Source organism: Electrophorus electricus, chromosome 3 (assembly GCF_013358815.1).
Source record: "Electrophorus electricus isolate fEleEle1 chromosome 3, fEleEle1.pri, whole genome shotgun sequence".
NCBI lineage: Eukaryota > Metazoa > Chordata > Actinopteri > Gymnotiformes > Gymnotidae > Electrophorus > Electrophorus electricus.
Window position 1 is genome coordinate 6,163,178 of NC_049537.1, and position 23,909 is coordinate 6,187,086.

General features: G+C 43.0%; 1 protein-coding gene across 4 annotated transcripts in view; it reads left to right on the plus strand.

Annotated features, from left to right (window-relative positions):
- lrp8 (low density lipoprotein receptor-related protein 8, apolipoprotein e receptor) overlaps positions 1-23,909 on the plus strand; it is a 110,492-nt gene that overhangs the window by 69,820 nt on the left and 16,763 nt on the right. For all 4 annotated transcript variants that reach the window (XM_035524327.1, XM_035524328.1, XM_035524325.1 and 1 more), the window contains exons 5-10: positions 9,673-10,059; positions 11,669-11,794; positions 12,148-12,270; positions 13,897-14,016; positions 14,413-14,538; positions 22,808-22,979. In XM_035524327.1, coding sequence (XP_035380220.1) covers positions 9,673-10,059; positions 11,669-11,794; positions 12,148-12,270; positions 13,897-14,016; positions 14,413-14,538; positions 22,808-22,979 — 1,054 coding nt within the window. The remainder of the gene's footprint in view (positions 1-9,672; positions 10,060-11,668; positions 11,795-12,147; positions 12,271-13,896; positions 14,017-14,412; positions 14,539-22,807; positions 22,980-23,909) is intronic.

Sequence of the window (23,909 nt, forward strand, 5' to 3'; positions counted from 1 at the left end):
TAGAGTCTCATAAATATAGTCCTGGACTCTGTTGTTAATAATCAAGTCCTGATGCATAGACTTGAATCATCATGTGGGCTGGACTTTACAGAGATTTAGCTGTGTCTCACTGACTCCTGCATTATGCAAATACTCACCTGCCACTTAAGTTGATTTGCATCTTCATCTTATGGCCTCAGAAAGGTAGAATAAGTCTATTTCACCATCTTTTCATCTTTTCACCATCTTTTCATTTATTAAATAATCGGTATAACTGCATGTCTGTGTTATTTTAATGTATTCTAAAGATACAGAGAGCAATTAGACTTCTAACCTTTAGCTTTGTATGATGTATGTCTACAACATCACTATCAACCTATGAATAAGAAACCAATTTTTTCATCAGACAACTATTGAATTCGTGGCACAAATGTCTCCGTTTCCCATTCATCGTTGTGATGCATCGTTGTGATACTTTTAGTGCCACAAGAAAGCTTAACTCGAGCTATCAGTTATAGTTCTACTCAAACTCAAATGCCGTGGAACCTGCTGTATATATGAATGTGGATGTAAAGACTTCCCCGTCTTCTTCATGCAGCAACGTGGGTCTGCTGTGTGTCAGTGGTCTAACGTCACTACAGGTGTCCCCAAACCTTCCGCACTGACCCCATGCTGGGAGTGATTCTCCTGCCTCCACCCTGCACGCTGGTCATGACGTGGAAAAGAGGAGCACTAGCATCACCACGGCCTGTCAGCGTGCTCCTTGTCATGATTGGTTTCCTGGTGCTTGATGTCTGTTCCAGAGACTTCCATTATCTTTTCTATACAGTTCTAATAACCTGGAGGACTTTTCTTTTGATTTATAATTTAAAATGTGAAGCTCATGGTCATGAATACTTATTACTTTTAATGGTACAGCTAATGGTTGAATAATGCACCAGTGAAATATTGCAGATTATACATCAAATAATTTTCAAATCACTTACTCTTGACTCAGAACAACCTATACAACCTATTAACATCAGAGGTAGCAGTCTATTTGGATGGCAAGATGTATAAAAAGAAATTAAGTACTTGAAAATGTACACATGGCATATGTGACGAATGTGTTATAGTGATTTTAGAAGGGAATGGTTTCGGTCCATCTGATAACCTTCAGTAAGGGGGCTAAAAATAGGAGTGTGGAGTGAAAAAAAACAAAATAACTAGAAAATAAAACCAAATATCCCTCTTTGTTGTAGCTCCAAAGGGCACTATAGAGTAAAGAAAAAAATCTAACCTGAATTTCTGAAGGGTCATGTTCATGTTCCAGACTCCACTTCCAAGCCACATAAATGTCACGTGGTCTGCTACTAAATAAATGTACAATATTTAAGAAGTTTATTGTTCTCTTGTTATTCTGATCCGTAACACGCTAACCCTAAAACTGGCACGGCTTATTCTGATAGTGCCGCTAACCCTAAAACTGGCACGGCTTATTCTGATAGTGCCGCTAACTCTAAAACTGGCACGGCTTATTCTGATAGTGCCGCTAACCCTAAAGCTGGCACGGCTTATTCTGATAGTGCCGCTAACCCTAAAGCTGGCACGGCTTATTCTGATAGTGCCGCTAACCCTAAAACTGGCACGGCTTCTTCTGATAGTGCCGCTAACCCTAAAACTGGCACGGCTTATTCTGATAGTGCCGCTAACCCTAAAGCTGGCACGGCTTATTCTGATAGTGCCGCTAACCCTAAAGCTGGCACGGCTTATTCTGATAGTGCCACTAACTCTAAAACTGGCACGGCTTATTCTGATAGTGCCGCTAACCCTAAAGCTGGCACGGCTTCTCTAAAACACGATGCCATGAACTAGACAGCCCACTGCACCATTTCAGTAATAAAAAGGGGAGAGAAAAAAACAAAGTACTTTTCCACTTTTTTTTGCCTCTGCTTCCTCCCTCGTTCTGGTCCTCTTTCTGATCCTTTGAATGGAGCAGTGGGGGATATTGGCATTAATAATAGCTGCTAATTGACCATTGCATTAGCCTGCATTATAAATGCACTGTCTGAACACTGGTCCCCTTTGCTCTGTACTGGAAACTCTGTGAATAAAGTTCTGCAGCCCAGAGCTTTCATGGAGGCAGGGCTATTTAGGACCACAGGCCTGCATGCTGAGACTCCGCTGTGATTGGAGGCCAGGCGTAGTGGGAGGGGAGTTGTTGGAGGGGCACTCAGTATTTATCTCCATCTCGCAGATATTTGTTTTAATGCTGAACTCTCCTCACTAATTAGGAACAAGGCAGCCTAATTAATTAATTGGGGTTTTGTGATGTGTGGTTAAAAAAATACCCATGTTGTTTTCGATAGAGTCGCTTTTGTTTAGAAGAGGAGTGGTTCAAAACTTTCTGGACATGTGTGACTTTTATTCAGTAAGCAAATGAGAAGCAGCACTTTAATGTAATTTTGTTCAGCTGAACCTTTGTGTTTTAGGATCTGTTCTAACTCAGTGTTGATTGGCAGGTTTGGACCTGTTGCATTCTGCGATTGTATATAAGCTTACGGAATGTCTCTTTAATCGCTCATTGTATGTAACATAAGATACACTGCCTGGCCAAAAAAAAAGGTCACCACCTGGATTTAACTAAGCAAATAGGTAAGAGCCTCCCATTGGATAATTACTGCATGGGTAATTGTGTTTCAGCTGGCAACAAGTTATTTAACCCTAACTGATGCAGTGAGTAGCTTCTCATTTGTTAAACAACCATGTTGAAAGACACATCCTGTGGTCATGGAAAAGATGTTAATCTGTTTCAGAAGGGTCAAATTATTGGCATGCACCAAGCAGAGAAAACATCTAAGGAGATTGCTGAAACTACTAAAATCAGTTTAAGAACTGTCCAACACATATTCAAAAGTAGAAGGACAGTGGGGTAACATCATCCTCAAGGAAGGAATGTGGTTGGAAAAAATCTTGAGCAATCGTGATCGGCAATCACGTAAACGTGTGGTGAAATCAAATCATAGAAAAACAACAATAGAACTCAGGGATATGTTTAATAGTGAAGGTAAGAGCATTTCCACATGTACAATGCGAAGGGAACTCAGGGGACTGGGACTAAACAGCTGTGTACCCTTAAGAAAACCACTTGTCAGTTAGGCTAACAGGCAAAAACAGCTTCAATTTGTTAGGGAGCATAAAGATTGGAATCTGAAGCAATGGACGAAGGTCATGTGGTCTGATGAGTCCAAATTTACCCTGCTCCGGAGTGATGGACGCATCAGGGTAAGAAGAGAGGCAGCTGAGGTGATGCACCCATCATGCCTAGTGCCTACTGTACAAGCCTGTGGGAGCAGTGATATGATCTGGGGTTGCTGCAGTTGGTCAGGGGTAGGTTCAGCAACGTTATGTGTCCAAAGAATGAGGTTAGCTGACTACCTGAATATGCTAAATGACCAGGTTATTCCATCAATGGATTTTTTCTTCCTTGATGGCATGGGCATATTCCAAGTTGACAATACCAGGATTCATCAGGCTCAAATTGTGAAAGAGTGGTTCAGGGAGACATCATTTTCACACATGGATTAGCCACCATAGAGTCCAGACTTGAACCCCATTGAGAATCTTTGATATGTGCTGGAGAAGACTTTGCGCAATGGTCCAAATCTCCCATCATCAATACAATGGGGAAAAATTAATGCAGCTCTGGACAGAAATAAATGTTGTGCCATTGCAGAAGCTTGTGGAAACAATGCCACCACGAATGTGTGCCATAATCAAAGCTAAAGGCGATCCAACGAAATATTAGAGTGTGTGACCTTTTTTTTGGCCAGGCAGTGTATATGCAGATGTTGGGTCTAAAAAACATAGAGGTGGAGAAAAAAGTCTGATTTATAAAGGCTTAGTTTATGATATTGGTAATTGCTGTGAGTGACATGTCAGCTTGTTCGTTTAACTGAGAACGTGAGCATAAGTCTGTCATCTGTGTTGCTAGTTTTATTGAACTTGTCGGGCAGTGATGGCATTTTTATGTAGGAAGAGCACAATTACTTGTGTAATGTTGATTGCAGATATGTCATGTAGATTATGTTGTTCTAGTGAAGTGGCTCCCCTGCCCAGCTTTAATGTACACCTGCCTGCTTATTATGGAGAATCGCACAAAAGGTTCGCAAGTACAACTTGCTAATGTTATACCTACACCTAATAAAAACCTAATATTGACTAAATCTAGTAAAAACTAACACGTGTGCACACACACACACACACACACACACACACACACACACACACGGGAGGGGATGGAACTGTGTTCTCATAAAAGGAATCTAGATTATACTTTCCTGGCCACTTGACCTTTACAGCACTTTGAATGATTGAATAACAGTTATTAAAGTACAGGTTAGCAAAATTCAAAATTGTGTGTGCTTGCGTGCGCATGTATGCATGCATGTGTGTGTGCATGTGTGCCTGTGTTGCCCACTCATATCAGCAGGACTGCTTGCTGATCGTGTGTATCCGTTTGTGAGTAAGCACACATGTGGGGGTTTTGTCTCGGAGGGTGCGGCACGCCCATCTGTTCATGCTCAGGGCTGCGAGAAGCACGTGGCACTTGCGCTCCTCTATCAGCCTCTCGCAGCTTCAGCACCGCAGCCACTTCAGCACTGTAGATACGCCATAGATACGATACCAGCACTAGATACGTTCTAAAATGAGGTTCAAGTCAAACAATTACCTTAGGATAGATAGGGTTATCACCGATGGTGCATGCGACTACAATGAATCATAAAGCTGTTTTCACACAGCCATGTAAAATGGCAATTATGTAATTGATTGGCAATCTGTGCAGAACGTAGCTAAATTAGGTTAAGAGCTGAATGCACTTCCTTTCTATAGCTGATGTAGGTATTTAAAAGGCTGCCTTTCCATCACACTGTGCGCACATTTTCTCCTTATCTAATATGTGAACCTAATGTACTCCTAATGTATGCTATGTGCGTTCGTGTGTGTTTTAATCAAAATGATTGTAGTTTTAATAGTTAATGGTATGCAGAGAGAGTACAAGCCAGGTCTGTTTGTTACTGATTCTGTGTGAATCTGTCAGTCTGTTTGTTACTGGTTCTATGTCAATTTCACGGTCTGTTTGTTACTGATTCTGTGTGAATCTATCATCCTGTTTGTTATCGGTACTGGGTGAACTGTCTTTTTTTTACAGTTCTATGTGAATCTAGCGGTCTGTTTGTTACTGGTTCTATGTAAATCTCTTGGTGTTTCTTACTGGTTTTCTGCGAATCTGTCAGTCTGTTTGTTACTGGTTCTATGTGAATCTGTCAGTCTGTTTCTGGATCTGTGAGAATTTGATGGTCTGTTTGTTACTGGTTTTATGTGATTCTGTCGGGCTGTTTGTTACTGTGTGAATTCTGTGTGAATTCATTTCCTGCAGTGCATGTAAGAAGGGATGTTGAAGTAGAAGAACAATACTAAAAGCTGAATGTGATGTCCTAACTGGATCCCTGTGAGATGCTTGAGCCACTCCCCTGTTCCCTGCTGTGGCTGGAATTCATTTGCATTGTATCTCCTAGCAATATGCAATACTGTGTGTGAGATTATCACACACAGTATTGCACATACTGTGGCTGTGTTTGGAGTTGGGACTTGAAAGAACATATAATGTCCATGCTTTTATAGACCTCTGAGCGCTGACCTTAAACAGTCGAATACATTGGAAGGGTGTTTACACACTCACCAACCAACCAGCCAGAAACCAAAACAAATGTCTAAATAACTTGCTAAGCTGACTACAAACTTTGTCATAATACACACTAGATATCGCTTTGCTGGAAGCTTTAGGGTCTTTTGAAATGGCTCTATTTTAGACAGAGACATGCTGAAGTCAAAATTTTGTCAGCAACATTTGCCAGTCTATGTAATCACTGGCAAACACAAATGTTGCAAATAGCTCTCAATACATAAAAGTTTTAAATAGCTCTCATCAAACTGTTTCATCTTAATTATTGTTTCCTGTGTGCATTTGAAGACTGGCTGCTTTGCGCGTAATGTTTAAGTGCTCTCATGTGTGAGTGTGCTGTCATGTGCAGGCCACTGGGCTGCCTGCGATGTGCTGCTCTCGATTCTTCCGTCGGCACTGCGCTCATATTTCCCTTTCATCCGTCCTGCCATTTGCAGAGGATACCGCTTGCTGTGTGCTGTGCACGTACCCTCGCCAGGCATCCCGCTGCACTTTAGATGCAGGAAAATGGCCTCACCTCTCGGTAAACATCTCGCAGCCTGCCGAGGGAGGGTCCCGTCCTGGCCGCGGTCTCGTAATGAATTCGCAGCAGAGGGGGCAGCAAGCCCCAGAACTGCTGACGATCACGGCTGCTTTTTGCACTGTTTTCTCTGCTCCACCACATCAGCTCTTCCTTAGCAGACTCTGTGGGGATTTCTTACCCGTCCACGTAATGATAGTTAAGCGTCATTCTCTTGAATTCCTCCCTCACTCATTTCTGCCATCACAACACGGTCTCAGTTTTGGAATTCAAATTCAAATTAGTGAAGTTATATGAAAGTGTATGAGTGGTTAAGCTCTGGAATTTACAGTCATTGATTTTCTTGTGACCTTCATATGGAATCATATGAAATTCATATGGAATCATGAATCAATTTCTGTGCCAAGTTTACATAACGTGAAGAAAACCCACATGAGTGAAACTTATGTGCCCTGAGCCAGAATAGACTTGAGCGTGTCCTGTTCCCGGAGCCGAAATTTACCTGAGCTGGAATGGACCTGAGCGTATCCTGTTCCCTGAGATGGAATGGACCGGAGCGTGTCCTGTTCCCTGAGCTGGAATGGACATGATTAGTTCCTGTTCCCTGAGCCGGTATGGGCATGTTCTATGAATGCTGTCAGTGGCTGACTTTGCTCTCCTCTCTGCTTTGTGCACATTCTATAGTGGCATGCTGGCTGGCCAGCCATTTTTCTTCCCCAGCCTGCTGCTGCATATAGCCGCTGGATATAGCCTGTAGCAGGCCTTTCCCTCAGCTCTACCTCAGAACTCTGCACACTCTGTCCTACCGTTGCTTGGAGTAGCGGCTGTCTGTTGCCGGTACCTGTAATGATGTGTGGAGTAACGGTGTGGCGTCCCTAAGCACTCCGTCGCTGTGCTGTTTCTGTGCCATGACTCTGCAGTACAAGGAGACTGGAAGGCGTCGCATGCAGCATTTTGCTAAGACTCCTCCTGATGGCTCCTTCTCAGGGACCCTGCTGTGCTCTGAAATGGGGCAGGACGGTTTGCGACAGGAGCACTTTGTTTCATGTTGTGTTAAGTATGCGCTCTATACTGAACAGGGAAGTTGTTTTGTTTTTTGTTTTTTTGGGTTTTTTTCCTCAGAATGACTAATTTGCTCTTTTTCTAGTTTCTAAGCTCAGACCCAACATAATAATAATGACAACAACAACAATAACAAGAATATTAATGAGCTTATATATTCAAAGCTGCCATGCAGCAAAAATGTACCTGTGATCATCTCATTCTTTTCACCGGGAGGTGACATTAATGTTAGTACATTGCACAAAGCAGGTGTAGAGTGTAGCCTAAACTAACCTGAGATGAACATATTAGCATGCACCTCTGCTCCCCAGGAGGCCAGCACATATAATGCTCATCAGATATCTTTCCGTGCCAGCAACTCCTATCCTGATGTGCAAAGCAGTGTCTTATTTAATATCACGCTCTAAAAAGTACACATGGTGTATGTCTCTCTGTGTGTGTGTGTGTGTGTGTGTGTCTGTCTGGGGTGTGTGTGTGTGTGTGTGTGTGTCTGTCTGGGGTGTGTGTGTGTGTGTGTGTGTGTGTGTCTGGGTGTTTGCGAGAGAAAGCGAGAGGGTGCAGAATGTAATTCACTGCTCACACCTACAACCATTTAAGCTCTAGATTGTGTGTATGTGTGTGTGCCTGTGTGCGAGCATGTGTGCATGGCTCAAAGTCGCTGTGATTCTGCTAATCTGGGGCTTTACCTGTTACCCATCTGTTGTGTTGGATGAAGCAGTCTCTCACTGCAGCTGGTCAAAGGTCTAATTCACCTGCCTTTCTGGTCCTTTCGAATGTTTTTAAACCTTCAATCCATTGTGCCTTGACCGCTTCAGAAGATCACACGCGCATCACACACAACTGCCAACCTGCATTATTTGCTATAATATGACTGTGTGTGTGTGTGTATACGTGTGAAGTATAATCCCATGCTTATCTCTTCTCTGATAGCCCGTCGGGCCCTGCTGGCCCAGCCAGCCTCACGTAGCCATCAGGGCAAAGGCACTAGGCTTCCGCACACTCCGCACACAGCACCTGTGAACACTGTCAGCACTGGGGCTCCATGACCTGCCTGACCTCTGCTTTGCCCCAGCAGTTATTGGAGCGGCACCGCATAGATCAGCTATGCAGCCTAATCCCAAACACAGCCCCTTGACAAATATGATGGAAGATTACAAACCTTTATCATGAATTTATTAAATTTCACAGTTCACCTGCATTGTTCACTAGTCACTGAAAGGTACCGCACTGCTAGTTTTATTGTTTGACTAATGACAGTGTATATATATATTGGCTAATTATATATATATATATATATATATATATATATATATATATATATATATATATATATATATATATATATATATATATATATATATTAGCCAATTAGACCTTTGTTGGCTAATTGGCTGTGTAAGAAAAAAACATACCTAGCAACATACTCATTGGGTCATTATTGTAGTCATGGTTGTAGCCGAATGTTTGGGAGGGGACGCAGAAATCCTATGTCAGCTAAAGTGCGGTGATCACCAATGACCTTTGTGTCAACAGCACAAATCACAGATTCTGAGACCAGCGTGGCAGTTTGAGAATCCTACTGTTAGGAGGGCAAAATGTTATCTCAGATACATTTGGCCATTGCAAATGCTCTTGGTCAAACCCTCTGATTAAGGGCTATTTTGACATTTTTTTTAACCATATGAATACATATACACACACACTCTTACACCCTCAATTCAGCATGGTTTGTGTACTTTTTTACTCCTGATGCTTATTTAAACTCATGTGTACCCTTTGTGTGTGTGTGTGTGCGTGTGTGTGCGTGTGTGTGTGTGTGTATTTCTGTGTCTATGTGTGCGTGCATGCGGATGCGTGTGTGTGCATGCATGCATGCATGCACATAACCCATAGCACATCAGCACACAAGAGCCATTTGGGGATAAAATAAATCCTTTCACCAGAGCAGTACCAGAGAGGATATAAAACCCAACAGCTTTACAGCTCTGAGAGTGCTTTACTAACCCTATAGTAACTCTATTGAAACTCCGTTCATTGCCTGACACCACTGAGAAGCTGTTAAGCCACCAGGTCAATTGTAAATCATTAAGGTCAAAGAGTAGGCATAACAGCATTCACTGCACTGTGGTATCTTACATTAGGACTACATTTCCCATCTGACTTCCAAAATCATTAGTTAGTTTTAATTAATTCGGATCACAATTAATTCACCATAAAACCAACATCAAGTATGCATAAAACAAAATAAACACATTTAGGAGCTTGCCTGTATACTAAACATTGTGTGCCATTTCTGCTCTATATTCATTTAATGAGTCAAGCTGCCTGTTTCATATGCTGCTCGTTCCTGATTGGTCTCTTTCAACGGTTCCTTCCTGCTCTTTAGATGCCAAGGCGTGTCCGCCCAAGGAGTTCCAGTGCCGCAGCGGCTTGTGCGTGGCGCCCACCTTCGTGTGCGATGGTGACGATGACTGCGGTGATGGCAGCGATGAGGAGAAGTGCGCAGCGGGCATGGCCATCACATGCGGCCCGCACGAGTTCCACTGCGGCGGTGGAGGGGAGTGCGTGCCGAAGCTGTGGACATGCGATGGAGACCCAGACTGTGGCGATGGCTCAGACGAGGCCCCGGCACACTGCAGCCACCGGGCTGAACCGCCCCGGCCCCGCTGTCCCGCTGGAGAGTTCCAGTGCACTAGTGGCGAGTGCGTGCACCTGAACTGGAAGTGCGATGGGGATGCCGACTGCAAGGACAAATCGGACGAGGCGAATTGCCGTGAGTGGCACGGCCTGAGAGAGACTGTGCGCGTGTGTGTGTGTGTGTGTGTGTGTGTGTGTGTGTGGGGGTGTGGGGGTGTGGGGGTGTGGTTAGTGTGGAGTTGAAGCTGTGAGGTGGTATCTCCGGAGCTCTGTGGCTGAGGGTGCAGCTGGTGAAGCCATAGTCTGTCGTGAAATGCCAGCTGTGCATATTTCGCCAATGTGAGGCGCTGTCCTTTGTCTCAGTGCTGACGCTCTCCCAGGTACTGAATGTGTCTGTGTTGTGGCAGCAGAACAAAGAGATTCATTCAACCAAGCCTGAGAATTTACATTGAATCAGGCCAATCAAAGCCATTCAGATCATTCAGTTGACTGCTGTATGCTGTTGATCTAGATTCTAAAGTGTCAGCCTCCCATTCTTGTTGTGTTTGTTGTGTGTGTGTGTGTGTGTGTGTGTGTGTGTGTGTGTGTGTGAGAGAGAGAGAGAGAGAGAGAGAGAGAGAGAGAGAGAGAGAGAGAGAGAATCGATCGTCCCTGTTGTGCTTTCCTAAGCTGCATGTGCACTGCTAGGTGTAGGATGTTTAAAATACAGACATAGGCATATGTATAGGCATCTGTACTACAGAACAGACTCTTTTGACATTGCTCTGACACGGCTTTTAATCTGAGCCATGTGTAGCCCCGCCGCTGGCTGGAGCACCAAAATCAGTGGGGTGCCATGCACCAGTGTCCTCCTAGTTGCTAAGTAACTGTGTGTGTGTGTGTGTGTGTGTGTGTGTGTGTGTGTGTGTGTGTGTGTGTGTGTGTGTGTGTGAAGTTATAAAGGAAGCCTCTTCTGTTTGAGGGCCTGTTCTGTGGGATATTTCATCTGAACTTGCTGCTCAGTTCAAATTTAGAGAACCTGGAAGAGAGCCCAAACAGGAAGCTTGTCTAAGCACTCATCTGATCATATTAAAACATGAACAAGACAAATGTTTTGTAAAATATACTGCCTCAGAACTATAACGCTGCTGTCAGCATGGGGGTCATATGCATCTTAAAGTTAAAAGATTGTTATAAATTAGAAAGACAATGGTTTTTATCTGTGTGAGTTGTTTGTGTTTGTGTGTGTGTGTGTGTGTGTGTGTGTGTGTGTGTATGCGCATGCCTCTGTGGAGATGAGCAGTAGATGGCAAGGTGCCACACAGCCCTGCTGTGCTGAAATCGATGCTCAGCATGACTCCCCTGATGCAGCACTTCTGAGGTCCACCACAGGAAGGAGGAACAAGAATGACACAGCCTTTGCTCAAACACCACTATTCACACACACACACACACATGCACACACACACACGCGCACACACACACACACACACACGCACACACACACACACACACACACACACACACACACCAATTTTATATCCCCACTGCCATGAGGCATTTATGTTTAGACAGTGACTGACTGGATTGAGTGCTTGACTTTTACAGGTTAGCATAGTTATGAAAAAGTGATTGCTCTGGAATTGAAATACACTTCTTGTATGGCCTGCCCTTTTCTGTACTGTAATTTCATTCCAAATCACTCCAAATCATGAAGTTTTCCATGTGCGCGTGTGTGTGCGCTTGTGTGTGCATATGTGCTGCAGCTTTGTTGACCTGCAGGCCAGACGAGTTCCAGTGTGGGGATGGCTCCTGCATTCATGGCACTAAGCAATGTAACCACGTGCATGACTGCCCTGACTTCAGTGACGAGGCAGGCTGCATCAACAAGAGTGAGCAGAGCTCCGTGTGCTCCCAAGCTCTGTTTTTTTTTAATTTATTTTGATTAATGCCTTTGTAGCTCACTTGGTAGATTAGCCAGAGCCTGGTGTTAGAAACACCAAGGTTGTGGGTTCAGTTTTCAGGGAGTGAACTTACTATTTATTTGTATACTATGTAATTCTCTCATCCATAAGATATAAATGTGAAAGTGCTATAAAGTTATATATTATCTGACAGACATTTAATCTAAAAGCTCAACAAATGTTAGTGTACTCACGTGAACAATACCATTAAATGGAAGTTTTAATGCTGTTACACAAAGGAAAGAATGTAAGAAGAATCTTCTTGTTGTGTTCTGTCATAGCTGGTAAATGTGAAGGACCACATAAGTTTCTTTGTAAGAGCGGGGAATGTATTGACACTAACAAGGTGTGTGACAACATCCGAGACTGCAAGGACTGGTCTGATGAGCCGATGAAGGAGTGTGGTACGTGTCGCAACAGAGACGCAAACCACTTACATTAAAATATCTTCATATACTCACAAAATAAAGCTCAACAATTCATTATTGATCAAAGATCAAATCATCCCCAGGGGGCTTTTAGTTAGGCAGCATGACTACATTACCCATCAGCCTGCACGTAAACAATGTGACTTCCCTGTAAGCCTTCATCTTGTTACCTGCATATGTGAAGGCATTCTAAAAGTGAGCAGATGTCCTCCATTTCAGTTATAATCCTACACCTCCCACTGACTTCAGCAGCCTTAGGATAATAGCATCTTCATAAGGGAATATGGCCCGTGTGCTCCCCATCTCAGTGCAGAAGTATGTTAATTAAGTGAATGTGACATTCTCAAAATGCCAGCTTGTGTTTGTAAATTGTCCTGCACACACAGCACTCCCTCATTCTCTCTCACTCTCACTTTCCCTCTCTCTATCTGTGAGTCTGTCTTTCTCTCTCTCTCTGGCAGTATATCCTCTGTTTAAATCTTTAATGTAAAATCTAACGCGTCTGACCACTTATGACTTCCGTGTTGATTTCCCCGAGGCTGCTCTCGATTCTTTCCACCCTGTAAATGAGGACACATGCTCTGTAGCATCCAGCGCTCTGACCTCAGAGCAGGGCTCTCACCCTCAGCACACTCCTATAGGCGTCCTTTAACCATTCCACAAAATTTGTGTGTATCCTGTCTCCCCTCCCTCTTTCCCCCCACCTCTCTCTCTCTCTTTCTGTGTGTGTGTGTGTGTGTGTGTGTGTGTGTGTGTGTGTGTGTGTGAGTGCGTGCGTGTGTGGGTGGGTGGGTGTGAACACACAGTCTTCCATATTATCTTCCAGTGCACTTTACATTTCTTGCTTCTACAAATGAAGATGGATGCATACTAACATCTATAATAGTCATACATACACACAAGCACAGTAGGCAGGCTAATTACTGCATACCCCTCAGCTTTCAGCGAGAAGCTTGCTCAGGTAACTATGGTAATGAACACGTTTAAGTGCTGTGTCAGCGTGCTGTTGCTGGGTGATAGTGCAGTTCCCTACCTAACTGAGAGCAGTGCAATGCTGGGCAGGTTTCCACAGTGATGAGGATGTAAACACTTCTGCATGATAGTCATGCCTCCCTGTGAGGAATGGAGGGTGAGTTTTAAAAAGCCATTGTCAAACTCCTGCTTCCCCTGCAGAAAAGAGTGGGAGATTGTGCACACGGATTCCACAGACCTTTGCCAGATTACTTTTTCACACACTCTGGCACATACTAACAAGCTTTCACATATACACATACACATCCAGAGCATCCCGGCCATGCCTAGTTTTTTTTTTTTAGCATTTAAGACAAGTTTCTCACATCCCCAGGCCCTTGCTCATCACCTTCCCATGAGCCACTGGCACATACCCGAGACTCCACTGAGAAAATAAAAATGAAACAGCTCGCCTGTCGGTTGCTGTCAGGTTGCCATGGTCACATTTCACACACCCTCCAATCCCTACTGGACTTCCTGACCTTTTACTCACTCCCCTCCTCTCTCTCACTCCCCTCCTCCCTCTCACTCCCCTCCTCCCTCGCCACTCTGGCCCACACTTCCCTCCCCACGACCTTCTCTCTGTCACAGGCCTAAACGAATGTGTCAACAGCAATGGCGGCTGTTCTCACATGTGCAGGGACCGGCGGATAGGCTACGAGTGTGAATGCCCTTCAGGCTATAAGCTGCTGGATAAGAAGACTTGTGCAGGTATTGCCTCCCCTCTGCTCCACCGCTGTTGTCTTAGTAATGGCATCATGTCCTTCAAGGGAATCCTACCACACAAATGGCAGAATTTATAGTTTCTTCCTTTAATTTGCCAGGACATGCCCACTGAGGGCATGCTATCATTTCTCAGAGCAGTTCAAAGGTGCACGCATTGTGGGACAAACTTAGCATGGTCCTTTATGCAGCCGATGCCGTGTAAAGAAGTTGAAGCTGCAGAGTTTGTTGGGCCAGGACTTAGCAGCTAAGAGGATATAGGAATAGCCCTCCCAGGAAGCCATGTCTGCAGCATTAGTCTCGTCCATGGACACCTTGGTGAGGTAGCACTTTGCCCTGTGCGTGTCTGGTCTTCTGTTAATGCACTTCCCTTGACTCCCGCAGACATAGATGAGTGTGAGAACCCGGACGTATGCAGTCAGATCTGTATCAACTACAAAGGCGACTACAAGTGCGAATGCTATGAGGGCTATGAGATGGATCCTGTCACCAAGACCTGCAAGGCTGTGGGTAAGACAATCTTCATTCACTCCAGCAGATCTAGACTGAGGAGAGATACAATTTTGCTGCTTTCATGATTTGGAAGAATTATTATAGTAATCAATTCAGCATATCCTTGCAGTTCTCTTCTTGGTGAAAGTACAAAATGCGTTACATTTTTTAGAAACAGTTTTCAGTGTACTACTGGTCTTTGCTGTGCTCAGTATGTCATATGTCTCTTGGTGTGGATATTTAATATTGCCTCATTTTCATGATTGATTTTGACTGTTGACACCAGTATGCTAATTATTGCTATTGCACATTTTATGGTTCCTGTCAAGTTTTGTGAATCTGCCCATTGTTTTTAGAATTCTTACTACAACAGGGATGGGTTTCCCATAACATTTGTATCGCAAATTTGTTCTTAAACCGGTGCTTAAGAACATTCTTAAATTTACAAGGGTTTCCTGAAATCCTTCGTAACTAATGTAGAACTTAAACTCATTCATAACTTAAGAGTATTATGACCCATTTGTAACTCACTAGTTGCTTCTTATCTTGAATTTTCTGTTTATACTACATCCAATGTCAAAACAAATCAAAGATACTACCTTGAATTATATAGTTAGTATATTTCTAGTATTAAATTACTTTTGGCTGTAGGTATCATGGTTTACTTGGTAGTATCACAACCTCCCACTATGAAGGTCTTTTAGTTCAATTCTTAACATAAATATATATTGTTTATTCCAGTTTAAATAATTTTATTCATGTGGAACAAACAATATAACTCTATTGAAGTACAGGAGATTATTTATTGATGTAGCCTACACATTTATATGAAATAATAAATAATGTTTTCTTTTTAAAGAAATGATAAAGCTATCCTACTAAGCTTATGACTTACTCAAATAGACTGATTATTCATTTACACAAATAAGTAACTTAGAGTAAGGCCAGACTAGAGTAACACCACTGGTGGATTTCTGCAGATTTTTGGGATGCCCACGGGCTAAGCAAAACTGCTTTTCCCAAATGTGTGCATGCTGTCACTAAAGCACTGCTGTGCCATGCACAAAGATACAGAACATTTCCACACACTAGGGATGCATTACATGAACTCAAAATAGATTTTCAATTGGAAACATTCCTGGAATTGCTGGTGCAGTGGACAGTATACTGATCCCCATGCACATTCCCAGACCCTTGACCTCTAACTACATCTGCCATAAAGGCTCCTCAGCATTGAATGTTCATGTCATATGCCACTGACTACCAAGGACTCTTTACAGACATTGTGGTAAAGCGGAATGGGAGAACTAATGACTCCTTCATCTGGGCCAATACTGGAGTGTCAGATGGCCAGGGATAGTTCATTTGTAGGTGGATATATATACCGGGTGACAGCAGGTATCCATGCCAAAGCTACTTACTCACTCCTGTCATGAGGTACCAGGAAAACGGGAAGCAAGGTCTTTATCAAGCTGGCTTGGAAACACATGATAAATGTTTTTGCCTAAAATTACACAAAAGAAATTATTTTTGATAAGTGACCTGCATTTGCTGTTTGTTATAAACATAACATAGACTCCAAGGCATTAATTGGGATGCAAGTTTTACTTTCATTTCTTTATTCGTGCCCACCACTTGAAAGATAAATAATTAAATATAACAATCATTCCAAAAATTCCATTTGTGCTGCAGTTTGCCATACCTCTGGACTGAAACATGAAAGGTTAATTGTGTGCCTATTATGTGACAGGTAGGAATTGTAAGTTTGATGTTTTACATGTTTTATTCTATACCAGTAATTTAAATATTTATTCATTTTTATAATTATTTTCCTAATAATCCTTTTGTTGTATAATAATGAGAAAATCTATGTAAATTGGTGGTTTGGTTTTTACCTAGCAGTGCTTTTCCAGCATGGGTGCAGAGGCGGAGCAAACAAATAACTATTTGAAACTTATTTGTAATTTTGGAGACCAAGAAGGCTTTTGAGAAACACTCACAAAATTGACATTCTTAAAGTTGTTGATAAATCGCTAAGATTAATCTTTATCAGGAAACACAACCCAGTTCTGTTACTACACAGTAGCAGAGAAGTGAACTTGGCTGTGGAGTGCAGTGGTTTTAAATGGCAGCTTCTGCTGCATGTTATACTGGTCAGCTGCAGCCAGGCTCAGGATTTAAAGGTGCAGTCAACAGTCACAACACAGTGCTCTGCTGGGCCAGTGCTTAAGGCAGCTATGCCAGTCATTGCTTACTTGGCCTTTAATGTATCAGTACCATGTGCAGTGGATGCTCCAAGAATGATGTAACTCAAGTATGTAACATGAGGCAAGATACACACACACACACACACACACACACACACACACACACACACACACACACACACACCAAGATGAATCATTTATTAAAGGCAGATCTACACTCAGCATCATCACAGTCCATTGTCTTAGTACTAAGGGGAAGGGTGTGTCAAACAATGTAAACCAGAATGCATAAGTTAGACAGACAAAATGAATATAAAAAACAAGGAACTAAACAGGTAAAAACTAGTACAAACAAGAAACTAACTAATGTAGAGACAAACAGGTTAACTGGAACAAGGAACCAAGGAAAAAAATCTGACAAACAGGCTAACAAGCAACAGGCCAACAGGTAACGACAGGAACTGGAAATAGGGCACAGGCTACATGTAAACAGGATAACAGATAATAGGGCACAGATTATAAAACTAACAGGGAACAGAACTGAGGTTGATATTTAAGCAAAATGCTGGACTAACAGAGAACATGGATAACGAGCAAACAGGTCAGATAGCACAAGCAAACAAGAAACAGACAGAGGCTAACAGATAAACTGGAAAGCAAGAACAAGATAAAAGAATCTGAATCAGACTCAGGAATACAGAAGGGCAGGAGTCTAGCAATAGCGTAGTGGAGAACAGAATAGAGGACAAAGACAAGCTTGTAAGCAAAAACCAATGAAAAGCACACAACAAATGAAACACGGGGTATAAGTAGGAAACCTAATGTGGACTAATGAGAAACAGGTGTTGACAGTAAGGGGTGGAGAACAAAAACAAGCAACAAAACCAGGAACTAAACAAAAACAATAGAACACATGACAAGTTGTGACGGAAAGCACCATGCCAGCGGAGGGGAATCTGAAATTAATCGTTGACTGTAAGTTATATTTTATATGTTATACCTTAAACAGAGCTGCAGAGATGGGTGTGGATGGGTGTCTAAATCCTAGTCATCATTGTTCCACACGAACAAACTAATAATGAGGAAGTGTGGATAAAAGAATTGGATCTACTTGGCTCTAAATGGTGTGAAAATGGCATTGATTACTGCAGTCACAGGCAAATGGCTCTTTAGTACTTCTCAGGCAAAAATAAGCCATCAAAGAAAAGAAAACAGAGGGAGGGTAATTATTAGTGGTGTGCAATCACCCGGCCAAGCCATAGTCAAGTTCCTCCTTGTGAATGGAAGCAATCTGTTGTTCATCACCTTCTCCGCGCATGCCAGCCTCACAAGGTAGGGCTTATGATTTAAGAAGCAGCTTATTTGAAAATCATGGCATCGATGCAAGGTGGTTTGCTTCATGGCCATGAGGCTAATGTGGACTTGATAGTGCTTGTTGCTTTTTGAGGCTGTTGTGCTTCTTCAGTTTGGCTGTCAGGGATGTAAAATATTCCAGAACATTTTCTGCTCTTTCTGCCAATAGGGCCTGACAGCTGGAGTGAGATTGCCATTAGATACCTCGTAGCACAGGAGGCTGGGAACTACGCTGCCACTGGCTGTAGAGCATGCCATGTGTTCTGGCATAGTTCAGAAGAAGTAGTTTAGCCTTCAGAAGAATGTTTAAGTATTTCTCATGTTCCTTTAAGAGTTTACTTGTTTACCCAAGTGTAATGAACAGCATTCTTTGAATTCAAATGGACAAAGGATAGAATGAAAGTTTTATTCCATTTTAGGCTCTCTTAAATTAGTTTTTTTTAGCCACTAGAATTAAATCCATCAGAATGTGCTCACAAATTGTGTTCAAAGACTTCATTTGATGTTTGTATTTCAGAGAAAGATAAAGAAATATACTACGCTCCTAAATAAAACTTATAATGTGCTGAATCCAATGAAAATGATATAGGACATAAAACTAGACATAAAACTGAAAACTAGGACATAAAACGGACGTTTCAGCCTTTAAGCCTTCATCTGCGTGCTTGTGTTATGTCCTAGAGTCTAATAAACACTTTTGTATTATATGAGTTCTGTCCATCTATTTTCACATTGAAAATTTTCAGAGAGGAAGCTTTCAGAGAGAAAGATTCCACTGTAATTTGTGATGCATGAATGAATTCATCTTTTTAATATATCCATCCATCCATCCATCCATCCATCCATCCATCCACCTTCCACTCCTCAGGTATGCATAGAATCACCATGAAATCCTTTGAGCTGTTGGATGCTCTCACCAGACATCTATCTTTCCGAGTGGGAAATGAAGGTGTCTCGGCTCATGTCCGTGCCAGCTCCGAGCATCTGCAGCGGAAGCGAGGCAAAGATAAGAGACTAACTCTTCCACAAATGAGCCAGCCAAGCCTCTGCTTTCCAAAATTCATTTTTCTGACACAATAGCGACTGCAAATATGACCTTTGGGTACCGGTATGGCTTGTGGTAGTGAGAACAGGAAGCAGCTCATTATAGAGAGAGTAAGCAAGCGTTCCATGACCAGATATTTTATAGGTTTTTAAGCCACATTCTAATTTGGTTATCATTTTTAAATGATAAGGCATGGGGGGAAACATAACTTCAATAGCTTTTCATTTGCCCCTTGCGTTGAACCCAAACTGTTCTGAAATTAAATTTTCAGTGTTCACTAGAGTATATGTATGAGACTAACCAGACCACTAAAATTGGTTGCCTAGTAGCTTATAAATCTGACATTTACAAGGAAACTATGACCAAGGTCATATGAACAGAAAGTGATATGTTAAACATAATATTAATCACCCAAATTGTGTTCTCAGTACTGAGTATTTGTGAGATTAGAATTGACTTGGTTTACGCATAAGAGATCAGTTAAAAATCTGAATCTGGATGTATGTCCCTCAGGGGCTGCTTTACTTATTATCAAGAGGTGTTCCCTCTCTTGACCTCTGCTACAGTCCTTCATGTGCTAGGACAACACAGCATTCTTTAAGTAAATTTCATTCCCACAAAAAGTGACCAAAATATGTTTTCAGATGCAATCACTAACAAATTGCCTTTTCTGTAAGCAGTAAGCAGTGTTGCAAAAAGCCTTGAATTTTAATGAAGCACTTAAACTGTCACTCAGGTAGCTGTCTGTGCCCATTGGGCCATAATCTAGTCACGCAACTCCTCACATACCTTTAATTAGTTGTGTTTGGTGGAGATGGTGCTGACCTCATGTCACTCTCTCCTGGGACACATGAAGCACTGGGTGAGAGGCCAGTCCAGCCTGCTAGCTCCTCGTTAACAGAATGATCTGTGCTACTGGTCTGCTTTGTGGTATGCTGCAGGTTTGCACTGCGTAAATTGCTACTAATGAGCAGGTGAGCAAAGACCCTAAAGCCAAGGGCATGAAATCATCACCGTACATACTGATTCAGTGCTTGTTTCCTCAGGTCAAGGCAGCTTGTCCATCTCTGGCTTTCTTTCTGTCCTCTCTGTTTGTCGTATTATAGTTTACTCACAGCTTGTTTTCCTTAACCAAACTTATTTTACCTTAACTCCTGGTCCTCTCCTCCCCTCATGTCTCTTCTCCTCTCCTCTCCTCATGTCTCTTCTCCTCTCCTCTCCTCATGTCTCTTCTCCTCTCCTCTCCTCATGTCTCTTCTCCTCTCCTCTCCTCATGTTTCATCTCCTCTCCTCTCCTCATGTTTCATCTCCTCTCCTCTCCTCATGTCTCTTCTCCTCTCCTCTCCTCATGTCTCTTCTCCTCTCCTCTCCTCATGTTTCGTCTCTTCTCCTCTCCTCTCCTCATGTCTCTTCTCCTCTCCTCTCCTCATGTCTCTTCTCCTCTCCTCTCCTCATGTCTCCTCTCCTCTCCTCTCCTCATGTCTCCTCTCCTCTCCTCTCCTCATGTCTCCTCTCCTCTCCTCTCCTCATGTCTCCTCTCCTCTCCTCATGTCTCTTCTCCTCTCCTCTCCTCATGTCTCTTCTCCTCTCCTCTCCTCATGTCTCTTCTCCTCTCCTCTCCTCTCCTCATGTCTCTTCTCCTCTCCTCTCCTCATGTTTCATCTCTTCTCCTCTCCTCTCCTCATGTTTCATCTCTTCTCCTCTCCTCTCCTCATGTCTCCTCTCCTCTCCTCTCCTCATGTCTCCTCTCCTCTCCTCTCCTCTCCTCTCCTCATGTCTCTTCTCCTCTCCTCTCCTCTCCTCATGTCTCTTCTCCTCTCTTCCCTCTCCCTGCCTCTCCTCCCTTTGCCTCACATAACTTATACAATTCATGAACACGTCTTTTAACTTTGACCTTCTCATCATAGCCCCCAGTGTGAGTTTACAAAATTAGCCATAAGTTTATTTTCCACTAATGACATCTCCTCCCAAAAAGGAGTTGAGGGTATACATAGCAAGAATGCTGACAATGTATCACTAAAACATGAGGGCATGGGACAAATGCACATTATTTATTTTTGTGTATCCTTGCCTTGCCCTGGTGATGGATCACATTAGGACTACTTATTTCATTCTTTGCATCAGTGATGCTACCATTTCTCACTACAAACTTGTCAAATCTGTCTTTCTGTCTGTCTCTCTCCTCCTCCACCCATTATACATTCTAGCATTCTAAACTAAGGAGTTGAGATTGATGGCAGCAAATCCAGAAGATGGGGGAAATGATTGAATCCTGACTTGGGTTGAAAATGAAAATATTTGCACGCAGTGCAGTGACCCATGAGGGAATTATGGGAGGGGCAATGAAATGTTCTTGAAAAGTCCCCTCTGCTCTAGGAGGGCCACACACTGTGTTGCGACCCCCTCTACCCCCCACTGACTGCAGCGTCTGCTTGCCTTGCCAAACCAGCTTGGCTTTACCAAGATCACGGTTTGAGATATTGAAATCTTTGGTGGGAATGGAGAGAGGAAGGGCGGGTGTATGAAACACCGTCTTCCAGCACCACCCGTCTCTCGCCATCACTGTCAAACTGGAGTCCGCTGGAGCGTTTTCTCCCTCTGTGTCTCTCTTTCTCTTAATCTCTTTCTGTCTCTCTCTCTCTCTCTGTCTCTCGCCCTCTCTCTTTCTCACTCACTCTTGCTCTTTTCCTCGCTCCCCCTTGTTGGCTCATTCTCCAAGCAACAGCCGAATTTTAAAGGCTCGTGAACGGCTGCTACCTGTGGCGATTACCACCTGCTCGATTATCCAAGGGCTCTGGCCATAGAGCGTTTATTGGACCTGAAAAGGAAATGAATGTTTAATAGAGGGCAAGAGAAGGAGAATTCAGGAAATGGGGGTTGGGGGCCTTGGCTTATTCTCAGGAACTCCACATTATTGGAGTGTATGTATGTGTGTGTATGTATGTGTGTGTATGTGTGTATGTGTGTGTGTGTGTGTGTGTGTGTGTGTGTGTGTGTGTATGTGTGTGTGTGTGTGTAACCCCCCCCCCCCACCAGTGTGGTGAGGAGGGAGTCAGTGTGCTGTGAAGGAAGTGAAAGCTGAGAACTGACAGTTGGTGACACAGACCCCACTCTCTAGACCATGCTGACTGCGAGTCCCTGTGGTGGACACACACACTCACACGGACACATGCTGGAGGCTAATTGCCGGCAGGTACTCTGCAGCAGGCCAGTTTACTGGCAGCATGATGCAGGCATGCTGCACGTATCTAGAACAAACACAAGAGAGCCCTTAACCAGGAAAACACATGACCACATGTGTGCCATGTGTCTGCTGGAGGGTGCATTGAGATCAAATGATCCAATTCTAATTTATTAATATTTATATTGTGCAAGTCATCTGAGGATCTAGTGTTATTTAAGAAAAAAAATACTCTGTGGTATACAGTCTAGTGCATTTCCATTGCTGTGGTGTAGGGTTTGTTCATTTCTCTCACATGGGATTTTTACAAAGCAATTCAATTACACACAGCTCTTCTACTAGTGCTACCATCATTTGCATTGCACTTTGATTATTGTACAGTGTGGTCTCTGGGAGATAATCTAAAGGATGTTTGGTTTTATTTACACCTCCTGTAGAGGGCAGTGGCATCTGTAAACCTCAGCACTAATGTGTAACGCTCCCCTGCTGTCTCTTCTACAGGTTCCAGCCCGTACCTGATGTTCACCAACCGCCATGAGATACGCAGGCTGGACCTGGTGAAGAGGGACTACACCCAAGTAGTGCCTACCCTGAAAAACGCAGTCGCACTGGACGTGGATGTCACCACCAACAAGATGTACTGGTGTGACCTCTTTCATCGCAAGATCTTCAGGTACACAGTGACTAAAGAGTTGCTTGGTGGGGGAGATGTGTTATAGTGGGTCGTGGGCATTTTTACAGCTCTAGGGACAGTTTTACCTAGGAATGAAATCTATGTTATTAGGGCTCTACTAAAAGCTTACATTTAATCTTGGGGGGCTGGGAGATCTTCTAGGAGTAACCACTGGCCTTACCACACAAATGCACACCTTCTTTACGTGCCTCTACGCATCGCTTCTTTTTTCGACAATATTTTTAAATTTACCTCTATGCTCTTAAATGCTTATCTCCACTGCCACAAATTGATTTCACTATTGGAAGATACATTTTTCAGAATAAATACAATAATATAAAGCATTATTGTAAGTATTATTTTTAAATGCTTATACATGAATGAAGTAATGTAAGTCTAAATAACACTTATTTTAGCCTTTTACAAAATAAAAAAGAAAACTACAGAAAAAAGAGGAAATGGCTAATGTATGGTTTTTCGTTGGAAGTACTCAAGACTCTTTAAAATACATATTCATTAGTTCTATGGGTTGATATAATATGGTATATGTATTTTTATCGTATAGAAATCTAGTTTTCTTCACTGTAGTGGAGATGCTGGAATTACAGCTAGCAGCTAGGGTGCGTCACATTGTTTGTGGAGGCAGGACGGAGGGGGTGTGGCATCACAATGTTGTGTCAGTCAGTGACTGTCTCTGCCATTGATGATTGTGTATCAGCCCAACCCTACTATAGACCCACGCTGAATGCAAACATGGCTCAACAACGCAGCTGCTCTCACTGTCTGAGGTACACAGGCCCCTATAACTTGTCTTTCAGACACTCTCTCTCTAGCACACCACTCTGCCTCACTCCATGCATAATGCAGTGTGTGGCAGTAATTGGTTTAGATTTCCAGAGACATGTGAAAGATTAAAAGGGTGATTTCTTT